The sequence below is a fragment of the Siniperca chuatsi genome, linkage group LG7 (genome assembly GCF_020085105.1).
Source record: "Siniperca chuatsi isolate FFG_IHB_CAS linkage group LG7, ASM2008510v1, whole genome shotgun sequence".
Taxonomy (NCBI): Eukaryota; Metazoa; Chordata; class Actinopteri; order Centrarchiformes; family Sinipercidae; genus Siniperca; species Siniperca chuatsi.
The window spans coordinates 2,236,222-2,251,047 of record NC_058048.1 but is presented as its reverse complement, the minus strand read 5'-3'; the positions used below and the strand labels follow the sequence as shown (position 1 = coordinate 2,251,047).

At 39.6% G+C, this 14,826-nt stretch overlaps 1 protein-coding gene across 6 annotated transcripts in view; it reads right to left on the bottom strand.

The window, feature by feature from the left end:
• sez6b (seizure related 6 homolog b) overlaps positions 1–14,826 on the bottom strand; it is a 313,597-nt gene that overhangs the window by 76,223 nt on the left and 222,548 nt on the right. For all 6 annotated transcript variants that reach the window (XM_044201744.1, XM_044201746.1, XM_044201743.1 and 3 more), the window contains exons 5-6: positions 6,796–6,981; positions 1,862–2,030 (exon numbers count right to left, since the gene is read on the bottom strand). In XM_044201744.1, coding sequence (XP_044057679.1) covers positions 1,862–2,030; positions 6,796–6,981 — 355 coding nt within the window. The remainder of the gene's footprint in view (positions 1–1,861; positions 2,031–6,795; positions 6,982–14,826) is intronic.

Below are 14,826 nucleotides of genomic sequence, written 5' to 3'. Positions count from 1 at the left end.
TGCTTTCCAGCTATTTTCCACCTAGCTAGATGCATAAGCTACTTAATTTAGTTAACATATATTGAGGGATGTAACGCTAGCTAATGCAGTGCTAACTTGTTAAATTGTTGTTCCTACGTTACGTTTTTGCTTGGTCTTGGTCTTGACTCAGTCTTACCCTGCCTTGGTCTTGGTCTTGACTTGGTCTCAACCCCTTAAAGTCTTGGTCCTGTCTCGGTATCGATACACTCTGGTCTTCGTCATGACTTGGTCTCGGTTTAGGTGGTCTTGACTACAACACTGATCGATACTATGGACTTTAGCCCCAGGGCCTGTTCTATACCGGGTTTCGGTATGATGATGGAAATGATTTTTCTTAATCATCGCATTTCAGGCAGTGTTTTGTGTTGTGTTTATTGTGCATGTTCATATCGCGATGACGATGAAAAAAGGATTTATCGGTCAGCACTATACACTGGGGGCTCTGTTTCGCTTATTGCATTTGAACATTGTCCACTGTACAGCAAGTTAACTCTTTCAAATTGTTATAAAATTGCATTTTCATTTTGACTTAAATATTGTTTGCATAATTGGAAAATCAGGTTACATTGTTTATATTGCATTTCTATTTTCAAATTTGAATTAACATTTGAATATTGTCCACTGTACAGCGGGTTACAACTTTACAACCAAAAATTAAACAGAATTTCCATTTTCATTTTAATATAGTGATAGAATGCCCATAGGAGTATGTGAAAATGAAAAGTGGATTATTTCATTTTTACTCAAATAACACATACATATGTGGAAATATAGTCCCATATTCGTTTCCATAAAAATCAGAAAAAGCTGAAAACAATTAATCTTATTTACAGGCTATGGTTGCCAGAAGTCAGGTCCAGATGACCTTAGAACATAAAACCACTGGTTTAAAGTTCTTTGTGTCATAGCTGGCCACTATGCCCCCCTGATCCTCGTGTTACCCGGTGTTTCTACCCTCCCTTATGTCTCCTGGCTGTCCCCTATCTGTCATTGTTTGTGTGTCTGTGTTCGGGCCTGGCTTCCTGGTCACCTGCCTGCGGCTGATCACCGGCACACCTGCATTCCATCTTCATCAGTCTCCACCGTTCATATACCAGGCATCTCCACGCCACCGACGCCAGATCGTCCCTGTACATGTGTACGCCACTTTCGTAACGGCCAACAAGTAAGACACAATTAAAAGGTGTTTCTTATTTGCCTGTTAGTAATCCTGATTTCTCTCTGCCTCAGACACGTTCGCTGCCGGTGATCACCGCTCCAGACCGCTCATCAGGATCAGTCAGAAATCTGTCACCAAGTCAGCCTCGCCATCCAGCCGATTCCACCTCCAGAGCCTGCCGGCTACCCGCTCTACACGTCCGGCTTCACCAGCCCTCCACCTGGTCGGTTCAGCCACCTCCACTACACTACACTCGCCAGTCCAGAGCCAGCTCACCTCGTCTCCATCCAGAGCGCCGCCAGTTCCGTCCCCACCCAGGCCCGGTCGAGTCTCCGAGGCGGCCACCAACTACACCGAACTTCTCACTCCCCAGCTACTATCAGTTCAATAAAGACTGTGGTCAACTTACCGTGCTCCTGTGTGTTCTGCGTTTGGGCCCTAAAAACCGGTCTTACAACACTTTGTGGAGAGGAAAACACAGAAATTTGAGAAGAAAACTATGAAGATTGGATCTGTGGTGTCTGTCTTGATACTACCACTGGGAGGGTCAAAGTCTGATGTTTTTTTAATTGTACGAATAGATGAAGATATACATTTCAGAAATGCTTTAATGCTAAAAAATTTGTTTTTATGTTTATAATGTCCGACTATCCTCATTCAAAAGCTGAAAGTCCTGCTTACCGATCATCATCCTCAGTGAGCGCCACCTTCTCAAAGTGGATGTGCAACCTCTGGCCCACAGGGGCCTCCAGCAGCCAGTGGCAGGTCAAGTTGTTGCTGTAGTTGCTGGGAAAACCAGGAGAGACGATCCGACCGACTGTGACGTTCCTGATCAAACCACCACAGGCAGCTGAGAGAGAGAAGGAGGGAAAATGAAAATGAATAGGGGATAACCTAGTATAATGTCTCACATGGTAAATTTTGTATTTTGTACATTTCCACAGCACTAATTCAATCAGTACAACAATAGAGTCATGTAGTACTGATCTGTACTGTTCTGATTCACTAATCAATCTTGCTCTCTGCTCTCTCAAATGCTGTTAAGGTACTGTCAATAAAATACAACACTGGCAGATCTTTCACATTAAAAGCCTACTAGGTACAGTAGAGATGAAAGGCTTTTAATATGGAACATCTGTGCAGGAAGTGTTGCGTTTTGTTGATGTAAAAGAGACTAAAAATAAAAAGTGAATGAAAATTATTTGTGAAACTCTGTTATTGTACTAATGGAATTGATGCTGTGGAAATGTACATTACACAGAATTGATCAAAACAACAGGTAAACATGGAAGATGTTTTGGATTATGTTAAAAACAAACAGCATCAACATCAAATTAAAGTAGAAGCAGGTCAGAAAATAAGGAGACTTCTCACTAAAATATAATATAGTTGGAATTAGAAATAAAGGTGCCTCTAGTATAAGCCTATTCTTTAGGGCGGCTGTGGCTTGGTGATCCACTGATCAGAAGGAAGGTGGGCTGCTTCCCCTAGCCCACATGTTGATGGGCAACCCCAAATTACTTGTTCAGATTCTTTGGACTGATGAGCAGTTGGCACCTGCCATCAGTGTATGAATGTGATATGTGTGTGGTCAGAAGACTAGAAAGGCGCTATGCAAGTACAGTCCCTTTACCATTCTCTCAGCAGGTGAGGTATAAAAGACATTTAAGTTCTTTAAAAATCAGCATGAGCAATATATGTAGAATCTGAACTCCATTTTCCCAGAAATACAACCAAGGACATGACATCTGTCCTCAATGGCACTGTCTCTGAGATTGCTTCCGTCCAGCACAAAGCAAGTTAACACCTAGCTGTTAACTCTGTAAAGACAACCACAGATGGAGCAACGGCTTCCTCCGACCTCTACAAGCGGACACTGCACAGCAAAAGACGCTTCCACAACAGAACCACAATTCTTCCCAGCTTGGCTCGTCTACAACAGACTGACCGCCAGCTAACAGCAGCACCAAAGCCAACTCTCTTTCCCTCCCACGGACGGGTAACGTAACAACTGGATTTAGCATTGAGTGACAGTGTACTTGGCTAAGCACAAGCAAGTTACTGATGTATTTTTCTGAGGTTTTGTTGTTATGACGTATTTATCTGTAAGTTGTTAGGTTACGGTATGCTCCACACAGACAGTCTTTGCATGCTAACTATCTCCTTTTAACTTGGCACCGTTATCCTAAACAGACCACACACACACACCTCTAATTTGACTTGAACACAACCACACACACGGCGGAGAGTAACTTTAAAGCTCCCGCTGCACATGTTCCTTTGTTTCTGACCACGTGGGATCATGTCTGTGCACGCGAGACATACAGAGGCAGAACAAAGAAACCTTTTGCCGCGCACCCAGATCTGCGCACACACACAAACCCCTGTGTTCTGTCGTTTAGTGTTTAGAGTTAGTTTTCATATTGTGTTTTGCTTTATTATCTTTAATAAATGCTTGTGTATAATTATGCTGGTTTCTGTTGCACAAGAACTTTGATGTTGCCAACCTCTCCTTTGTTGAACTCCAAATCCTTCAACCTACTAGCTATTATTGGTAATTTTGGTTAGTTATTATTTTAATTATTAATCTGAGTTCCAAATTGATAGTTTTGCGTATTTTGAGACTCAGTCAATTAATTGGATATAATTTCTCTTTTTTATCAGAATCAGAAATACTTTATTGATCCCCAAAGGGAAACTCTTTGTTACAGTAGCTCGCCTTTACGTCAGTGCACACAGGAGGAAGTACTAGCAAAAGAAGAGTGGTGCACCCAAGGACTTTATTCATTAAAGTTATTTATGTTTGTCTTTGATAATTCTGGTAGTCATAATTAATTGATTGCACCTACACAAGTGGGTGCCCCCCTTTTAAACATTGTAAATCCCAACAGGTGAATCATAATTTTAAATTTACCAAATAATCACTGTATACTGTAATTTGTCAGAAAGTGGAGGTGAGGTAAGAGATACAATCAGATTTATCAACACGTACAAAAAATCCATCCGAAGCTATGAGTGTGTGTGTGTTTCCCATCAGGTCAAGGTTACTCATGCAGACATATCTTAATTAAAGCAGAGCAGGAAAAGTAAACCCAGTGGCATCCTGCCTACCCTTCAGTAATCACACCTCGATACACCTGCTTTATGCTCTGGCACATAAACACACACACGCACTCAGACACGCACACACGCACATAATCAAGATGGCAGAGATACAGATCCACAGCCACACAAACTCTCTGTTTGAAATTGCTTTCAGAGAAACATTCCCTGTGCTGTGAATCAAAGTCGATCAGAGTGGTCAGGAGTAAAATGGTCACTTATTATTCATCAGCCAGCCTCATCGGAGCATTCACCATCCACAAACTCCTGTGAGAGTCCAGGTCTGTCTGTTTCTGTACCTGTCAATGCAAAATAGATAACTCTTGGCTGCAAGGCCTCTAAAAAATAACCTATAATGCTGTGATTGTTGATGGGAATTGTGTGAAAAGCTGTCAGAGAAGGGCTGAAGCATATTCAGAAAAACAATACTGAAAAGTAAAAGTAAAACCCCATTAAGTCTTAACAAAAGCAGTGTTTACTTACAATACAAAATGCCACTATAATAGTATACAATGATTATGCAAAGTAATGCTCATAGTTTTGCTGGAGTCACGTGAGAATTGGTAGGTTCGGATTAGCACCGTTGAATTGATCCTACAGTTGTCATCTGCTTTTTCACAATCACTGAAATACTGGATGCAGATGGTTATTATGATTGGCCAACAAATCATTCTTCGGAACTTGAAATTGCCTGGAGAGCCTCCTTTTCAGGACTGGATGACTAAACTGGGAAAAGTAGCTAGTATGAAAGAATGTCATGCAGGGCAGAAAAATATTTCCACAAGTGGGGCATGTATATTTATTTAATAAGAGCGTCAGTGTAAAGATGAGGTGGAAGCACAGTGTTTTAGATTCTTAAATGACAGATATGCTTTGTATACTCTCTTTTGATTGTATTATTATTTGAGTTCATTGTTTGAAACTGTTAACTATATGTAACTCTTTATGAAGACTGACCCCTCTGGTTTCTTTGTTGGGTAGGGGTGGGAATGGGGACTTTGAGTTGGTTAGAAATAGAATGTGTGTCATATACCATTTGCTGTTTGATTAATGTTTAAAGCATAAAATATAAAACTGCAAGTCATAAAGTTGATGATAATGATAATGCTACAATGGTAAAAGGTTTTTAAATACATTTCTGTTTATAAATAATATATAAATATTATGTTAGATGTAATCCACAATGATTTAAAAGACATATAATATTCTATATATATATATATATATATATATATATATATATATATATATATATATATAATGCTAATAATTATGGTATTGCTATTAATATAAAAATATAGGTTTTATCAATAAATTTCTACTTTTGAATCATTAATTTTTACTAGGTAGTTTAAGCTAATTATTATTATTATTATTATTATTATTATTATTATTATTATTATGATATGATGCTAATAGTGTTGAGAACGTTTTTATGAATTTTTTTGTCTGAATAATTTGTATTAATCTGCGTGATTAATACAAATTGGAGTAATACCTGTATTTTTTTTTAGATGTAATACAGAGTAGGTTAAGCGAGTTTATAACATATTTATAATATACATATTTATAATATACATTTATAATAATAATGCTAATAATGCTAAAAATAATTTGCTCACAGTAATGGTATAGTGATACTGTAAAGAAATAATGGTTTTAAATCTGTTTATAAATGATTAATTAGTATTTATTGCATTCCTAACTCATATATGCAGTATGTATTGTATGTATGTATGTATGTATATATTATGTCTAATGTATTATTATATTAAATGTATTATCATTTTAGATACCCAAGTTATAAAATACATAATGCTGAAAATAACTAATTATTCCATAATGGTGATATTGCTAATATTGTAAATATGTTGGTTTTATGAATACATTTTTGTTAATAAATAATGTATGTTCATCACTTGCTAGTATTAGCTATATTATATACTAAGCTATATTACATTATTTAGTTAGATGATTTATTATAAGTATTATGTTAAGTTAAAGGGATTACAATAACACGATTAACAATATTTTATATTTAAAATATTACATAGCATATTGTTAAAATAAGAAATTAATTACTAATTCGCAAATATCACAATAAATATAACATATATAGATTGCAAATGGTTTAATCTTCAAAGAGAATCAATTTAAATAGATTCATAAACTCATAACTGCAGTCTTTTTTGTACTTCTATGAATTCATTGTTCCTTCTTCAGTAACAACATGTTAATAACATTGATTCATACAATTAAATATAAAGAGATTGCATCAGAGTTCTGACTGTGCAGCTAGAATACATGTGCATTTTTAGAGTCATTAATCTTTAAATGTCAACAGATAATTACAAAACAAACATTTGTAATAAATAGACTGTAGCAAGGCTTACTCAGATACATTGATATCTCTGTAATTATTTGAAATTGTTTAGTTGTTGTCCTTTGTATCTAGGCTGTGGATATCGAGGATGAGCTTTAATTGTGTTTTGTCCTGGTTGAGGTGACCTTACCTAGGCAGTGTGGTTCCTTGCCACTCCAGTAGGGAGTGCTAGCATTGCGGCAGGTCAGCACACTGGGGCCTTGCAGCTGGTAGCCATTCAGACAGGAGAAGAAAGCCTCCCCTCCAGAATGAAGACTGCTCACTGATACATCACCGTTGAGAGGCCGTTGGGGGAAAACACAGCTCAACACAAAGGCTGCAGAGACACAGATAGAGAAAGAGTCAGAGAGAGACAGACAAAGGGAGAGAGAATTAAACTGAAAAGAAGTGAAATTTCTGAGCTGAGGTTTAGTTTCACTCATTTAGTGTAATTGTGGGCTGTTCTTGTGGTGTTAGTAGACTTTAATCTGACTGTAGACTGTGTTTGTGGTGTCAGTTGACTTTAATCTGGTTTAGTCTCCTGCTCCAGCTTTGAATTAAATTGGTATTAGAAAATTGTGCTGTGTTAGGTAACTACAGCATCAGTTAGTCTATTCTCATATTCTTGGTATATACGTTATATTCTGTTTTGGTCTAGGGTTTGTGCAAGCTAGTAGTCTGGGAACCAGACGAATCTGCTGAGCTCATGTTTCATTTGCTCTGGAAGATAGGTCTGGCCCCCCTCCCATTCAGACAGAGTTCCACCTGTCCAGAATCTGGTCGGGCCAATCACAACCTTTTATCTAATATGGGGCGGGTTTGACTGGTAGAGGAGTGTCATCGGTCCAGAAAAGTCACATGTCACATGTTTCGCTGCTCTGATTGGTTTTAGTTCTGGACCTGTGTCCAGTCTGCAGGTCCGTCCAGCGCAACAAACTCAAATCAAACTGTCAAGGCAGTGCTGATCAAATATGAATCAAGATTCTGTTACTGCATTGCCTATTTCCCACCTCAAATGTTTTCAGAAACCCATTTTAGCTGTAGCCGAAATTACTAGGCTACTTTTATTTATTTTTCCACTTGTTTGGGGGGGCACTGCCTCCTAATAGGAAAATGAATAACCTAATTAACCAAAATTAATTCAGTGAATGCAGTTAATCAGTCTGAGATCAGAAGCCGTGACTCCTCAATTGTACTGGTCTGTCTTTAAAGGAATACACAGGACAACAGATTGGTCTAAATGAGAATATGCAATAACTTATCTACTAACGCAGCATAAAGGGACTGATAATCAAATGATAACGGTCAAAGTGGAACAAGCAAACAATAGTGATCTCGGGTGATAAAGTAAACTGCAATGAATTGGGCAATGGTGAAAGAGAGGATATGTTACCTACTGTATGGCTGTATTAATAACTAACACTGGGATATCTATGATGAAATTTAAGTATTGAATTATCTCGACATCAACCCTGTCACTGAGCAGTAAGTAAGGTGACTTTGCCTACTTTGAGCTGTGTTGGCCGTGGCTGGAGATTTTTCCTGGTCAGAACGCACAGCAGTGGATTGTTGCAGCCGAGAAACCTCTTCATGACGGACTCCGGGGTGGCTTCCCTGAGCCGGCGTGTGGTTGCTAGGTGACATGATCGTTTTCTCTCAGCTGTGCGGCAAGGAGTCTGCCAACACACTTGTTTCCGTTGCCACACAGATTGGTGGCACTTGGGTAGGCAGTCAGAGCTGACAGCTGTACAGCCTGCGTGGATCTCTTGCGGGTTGATGGCGAAATAACTCACTACTTCACTGTTTTTAACTTTCGCTGGGTAACTTTAAAAGAGTTGATGTTGGCCAGACTTAAAAGCAGTCTTCAAAGCGAAGCGCGGTAAAAAGATAAAAAGTTATAACTAGGTTTTAAGCCCTTTGGCTCTCTGGGCTCAGTCTTATATTAACTTGGCTTGTAAAATAAAGAAAAACAAAGATCACAGGTTATAGACAAAAGAAGTTGCTTTGGGAGCATGTGATAAAAGAAAGGGGGGGAAAATGACTAAACGAAAGCGCAGCAGCAAAAGAAGGAAAGATGTAAAAAAGAGGTTAAGATGTAGGAGCCAGCTGATTTTATCCTCTAGGTATACAGATGTGCGTCGTGGGCATGGTAATGGTTGTCACCGCCAATCAGGGCTCTTACTTCTCCTTTCTTTGTTTCACCCGCAGCAGAGAATAATTCTTCTACAAAACTTTGAATTGTTTAACCTGGAGTTTACGCACAAAATCACATATCCGTCTTCCACTATGACCCATAAAACATTCAAACAAAACAATACATGAAACTAGCATTACTATTACTAAAAGAAAATTAATATATACATGGTTTTCATAACAGTACATCATTCAAACTTCAACATAATGCAAAGGATTACTGGACTAAGAGGGAATAAATGGTTTCTAAGGCTATTACTGAATGAATTACCCTACAATCCTTTGATCGGTATTACAAAAGTATAACTGTAAATGATCACTAAACATAGACTCGTATTGCAGAGGCCTAATTAAACATGGCCACTAGAAGGCAGTATTGTTCCGTGTTAGACAAGGGCTTAACTCCCTGAATTAATATCTTGCTCATTCGCTGTCATACAGAAATAAAAGTTGAATTAAACATCAAGACAACATTTGCTAATTAATGCTAGCTGGGTTATTGAAAAAGGGAGAATACAAAAGTGTTAGTTTCAGGAGAGCAAGTCTTGATGGTCTGGCATTCGTCATTATCTCAGACCAGGTCGGGGGGGGGTGGCGGTTGTGCGAGTTTGTGTGTGCGTTGGTCAGACAGAGGGGAGAAAGAAAAGGGAGTTCACACCTTGGTGATAATTACAGTTCTTTTGATGTGAGGTCTTACTGCTCTCCCGTTATAGAATGAAACTCATTTTCCATTCTGCGGGGATCTTCATTGTTGTTTCTACCATTTGCCTTGTGTCCGTTCGGCCCTGTGTTAATTCCTCCAGGCCTCTATCGTAAATCTCCTTTGCCGTGTTAAAAGTGGGTCTTTCTTGGGAATGGCTAGTTCCCCCTTTCTGTTTAATGTCAGGGTGATAGTTTTCTTGTGGCGGAGTGAAGGGAGATCCTTGGTTCGTAAACAAACTGAATGTACCCACCATGACCTCTTCCATGGCATGCCAACGATGCAGAGCTGTGTCTGCTACATAGTGTATTGTAATTTGAGAAAGTTTGTGACTAGACCACCATTTTTGTCCTGCTTGTAAACAGCCCAATCACCGCCCGAACTTGCATGTGTCACTCAGCTACCTATCTACTACAGCTCCACCTGCTCCACAAACACCCAACACCTTGACACAGGGGGCCTGTGGAACTACCAGTCAGCTTCCTGCAAGACTGAGTTCATCTCTGGCTACGCCTCCTTGCAATGTTTGGACTTCCTTGGTCTCACGAGACTGGGATCACACCAGAGAACACCTCCACCCCTGCAGCTCTCTCCTCAGCCTACTCCTTCACTCACACAACCAGACCTGCTGGCAGAGGGGGTGGCACTGGTTTGCTAATCTGCCCCAACTGGAGAGTTTCTCTCTACCTGCTTCCACACTTCACTCCTTCTTCTTTTGAATTTCATGCTGTCTGTTACTTATCTGTTACTAATCGCATTTTTTCACTGAGAATTTGGTAGCAACATGTTCCTATAAAAAACAAATCAAATTGCAGTACAGCACTGTAAACCAAATCACAATTAGTGATGAACCTTTGTCCTTAAATTCTGCTTTTTAAATTGTAGAACATTCACTTATTCAAATTTAAAACAATTTAAAACTGTCACTTTAAACTGGGCTGAAATGGGTAACACACTGAAACTCCAAAGCATTAATACATATAACATAATCATGAACAAGTAGTAGTAGTTGCAAAAACAACTAGTTTTGCAGCCATTTCTTCATAAACCAAAATATGTGTAGCTTTCTGTGTTTTACATCATTTTAAATTGAATATAATTGAATAAAAATACTTAACAAATTAAAGTTTTGACCTAATGATGGGGCTGGTTAAAAAGTCACAGGATCACCAAAATTATTTCAATTCATCCTCTGGGGAACATGAATGTCTGAACCAAATTTCATGACAATCCATCCAATAGTTGTTGAGATATTTCAGTCTGGACCAAACAGATGGACCGACTGACCTGCAGTTCTTTGGATGTTGTTGTGGGGTCTTTTGTGACCTCTTGGATGAGTCGTCACTGCGCTCTTGGAGTAATTTTGGTCGGCCAGCCACTCCAGGGAAGGTTCGCCGCCTGTTCCATGTTTTTGCCATTTGTGGATAATGGCTCTCACTGTGGTTAATTGGAGTCCCAAAGCTTTAGAAATGGCTTTATAACATTTTTCAGACTGATAGATCTCAATTACTTTCTTTCTCATTTGTTCCTGAATTTCTTTTGGATCTCGGCATGATGTCCAGCTTTTGAAGATCTTTTGGTCTACTTCCCTTTTTCAGATAGGTCCTATTTAAGTGATTTCTTGATTAAGAACAGGCGTGGCAGTAATCAGGCCTGGGTGTGGCTAGAGAAATTGAATTCTGGTGTGATAAACCACATTTATGTTTAAACAGGTGGGGCAATCACTTTTTCACACAGGGCCATGTAGGTTTGGATTTTGTTTTCCCTTAATAATAACAACCTTCATTTAAAAACTGCATTTTGTGTTTACTTGTGTTATCTTGGACTAATATTTAAATTTGTTTGATGATCTGAAATATTTAAGTTTGACAAACATGCAAAAAAAATAACTCTTTTTCACAGCACTGTAACGTTAGTTACATCACCACTTTCTTTGTCTGTTGATGTTAACATTAACATTACCATTGCAACAGCCAGACAAAGGCTACAAAAAAGACCTCCCGCAAATCACACAAATCCAGAACACAAGCTTAAAAAAAGTTATTACATTAACAGTTATATATTTTTATCTTTTAGCTACAACATCGAACTATAAGACAGTGGGGAAAAAAGTAAGTCAACTTGGCTACCTAGCAGCTTAAAATCTCCCAATAGAAGTGACAACATATGAAAATGTCTGTGTTACATAAAATAATGATAGAAATAATGTACTTACGTTTTGTTAATTCTTTTCTCTTTTTTTCTTTTACCAAAATGGTTAAAAACCTTGAAAATAAATGTCCCTTGCCAGTGGTCAGTTTCTCGCGGCCAGGATTACTACTGTAAGTGGCTTTACAGTAAAGAAGAATTACAATATTAGCTGAATACTTTTCCACAATGCTTTGTTATTCACAGTAACATACATACGTACCACTAACCTTTCTGTAACTTCTCTTCATATCTCTGACCACTCAACTGAGGCTGCCCTCCTTGCCGTCACAGAGAAACTCCACAGTGCTAGAGCAGCCGCCCTCTCATCCAGAATGCAGCAGCCCAGCTGCTCTTCAATTTACCCAAGTTTTCCCACACTACACCACTCCTCTGCACCCTGTGCTAGCTGCTGGAATCCGATTCAAGACAATCGTACTTTCCTACCATGCTGCGCATGGCTCAGGCCCATCCTACACAACCATACACCTCAGTCCGCCCACTATGCTCTGCTACTGCCCTCACTACGAGAGGGGCCCAGCTACCGCTCAACAAAATCACGACTGTTTGCTGTCCTGGCTCCACAATGGTGGAACGAGCTCCCTGTTGACATCAGGACAGCAGAAACGCTACATATCTTCCATTGCAGACAGCAAACTGTCCAGTTCAGACTGCACCTTGAACCAAAGAGATTGAGATGAGTACCCGAATGATGGCTGAGTCTCAAATAATAGCCAAAGAAACAGAGAAATAAAGCCCAGTCGCTTAGAAATGCCTGGTAAAACATCATCTGTACTATAATGGATCACATGGTAAATTCAGTTTCCACAGCACTACTTCCATTAATACAAAAGTCATGTCATACTCACCACTATGCTGCTCTTATTCTCTCTTTTAAACACAAATACTGTTTTCATTCAATAATTAATTTAAACTGGTCTTCTTTGCTACTTTTTTGTTAGGTGTTGAGTTACTGTCAATGCAACTCAACATGTCCTGCACGTTTCACATTAAAAGCCTACCTGGAAAGGGAGGGATTATTCCCTTTGAACCACTGGAAGCCTCGTGTTGTGAAACATCTGCACCGGAGGTGTTTCACCTGATGGTAGCTTAACAGATATTGAAAAACCAGCTATTGGAAATAATTAGTGAATGATAACAGTATTTGTCTTAAAATCCCCAAAAAACATGGCTTCAAATCTTTAATATGTTTCTATAATATTGAGTATTCATGACTCAATAAGCAACAATCAAACAGTCACTGTCAAATTTTAATTAAGCTGTCTGCTTACACAGGTAAATAAAACAACAAATGTCCAGTGGAGAAGAGGCAGCAATGACCACAGTGACATTTAGTGTACCAGTGTCTCCCTGTGCCTACCACCTGCTGCATCAGTAAAGATGCATTTACTCCCACACACACAAACTTGTACGAAGACCTGTCACATCACTGCCAATATGTGGGCAACATGTCCAGGCTGGCTGTCAGTTGACCAGTTGACTAACTGGCTTTTTTATTGCCACTGATTTGTCGTCCTTCAGCCTCCTGGCGTTCAGCCAAACATATTAATAATATCTTTCTGCTAAATCCATCTCACTGTAATTGTCCTAGTTTTATTGTTAGCCCTCGGATGGCTTGGCAGTAGCGCTGCTATTGATTCTGTCTGTTGGGGACAGCGCTGTGCCTCAGGCGAGGAAATATGTAAGGAGATTAAATAGGCCAATAAATGACAACCTACGACCTCGGCCGCTTCCAACACTCTGTTAGTGCTGAGGGATGTTTGCCAGATCTATAGTGTCTCACAGAAATAGAGATAAGAAGAGCAGTGTTGGTCTTTATAGTATTTCTCATTAGAGCAACATCCCAGCCCAGTGCTGCCATAGCAGCAGCTGCTGGAGCTGTGTCCTATCACTCCCTGAGCTAGTCATTACCATGGTCAGCTGTAGCTATTAATATCCAGGCCAACCAAAAACTATGAATCTCAGGCTCACTGGAGACTGAAAAAGAGATAAAAGAGCCATTATGGTAGCATTGTGGCATCATAACACTGGTGTGAACAGGGAGCTTTCACAGAGACAAATTGCCTTGGAGCAGTAAAATGCCTGTTATATGCTACATCGCTTTGTCTTGTCTCCTCAGACCTTATGGCCATTTATCATGTTTTGATTTTAATGAGTTATTGATAAGCACTGCTTTTTTTTCTCTTTCATACTACAGGGTATAAGTTGATCTACAGTACGGTGTTCATCTTAAGTCCACTGGATCACATGGATAGTTTGTGTCTTTAAAAAAAAGACGAGTAGCATAATATAAAAGCTGAAAATGCATAGAGCAAAGGGCATGTAAATGTAAAAATAACCCTCATGGGCTAGTTTTGATTGTCGGACCCTTGTGATAATTGGATGTACAATTTTGAACAGGGGTGTTCCCAAGCCAGATGAGATATATAATCTCTCCAGCATGTCTTGGGTCTACCCCAGGGTCTCCTACTAGCTGGACGGGAAACCTCCAAAGGAAGGCTCCCAGGAGGCATCCTGATCAGATCAGAACCACCTCAACTGGCTCCTTTCAATGCAAAGGAGCAGCGGCTCTACTCCCAGCTCCCTCCGGATGTCTGAGCTCTTTACCCTATTTCTAAGGGTGAGCCCAGCCACCCTACCGAGGAAACATTTCAGCTGCTTGTATCTGCAATCTTATTCTTTCGGTCACTACCCAAAGCTCACCACCATAGGTAAAGGTTGGAACCTAGATTGACTGGCAAATCGAAGGCGTTGCGTTTCGGCTCTCTTCAATAGTCTGGTACAATGTCTGCATTACTGCTGATGCCCCACCAATCCACCTATCTCATGCTCCATTTTATCCTCACTTGTGAATTAGACCCTGAGATACTTGAACTCCTTCACTTGGGGCGGAAGCGCCACAAAGCTCGCATTTCTCCTGCGAGCAGTAGCCTGGCTGTTCACACCAGAAGTGCATTTCTCTGCGCCGGTCAACAAACGATCCTACTCCTCTGCTCTTTTCTAATCCCAATAAAGAGCTGATCTTTATTTAACCTCATGAATTAATAACTTAAAGCTTTTTATGTGTTTCCGTGGGACGTT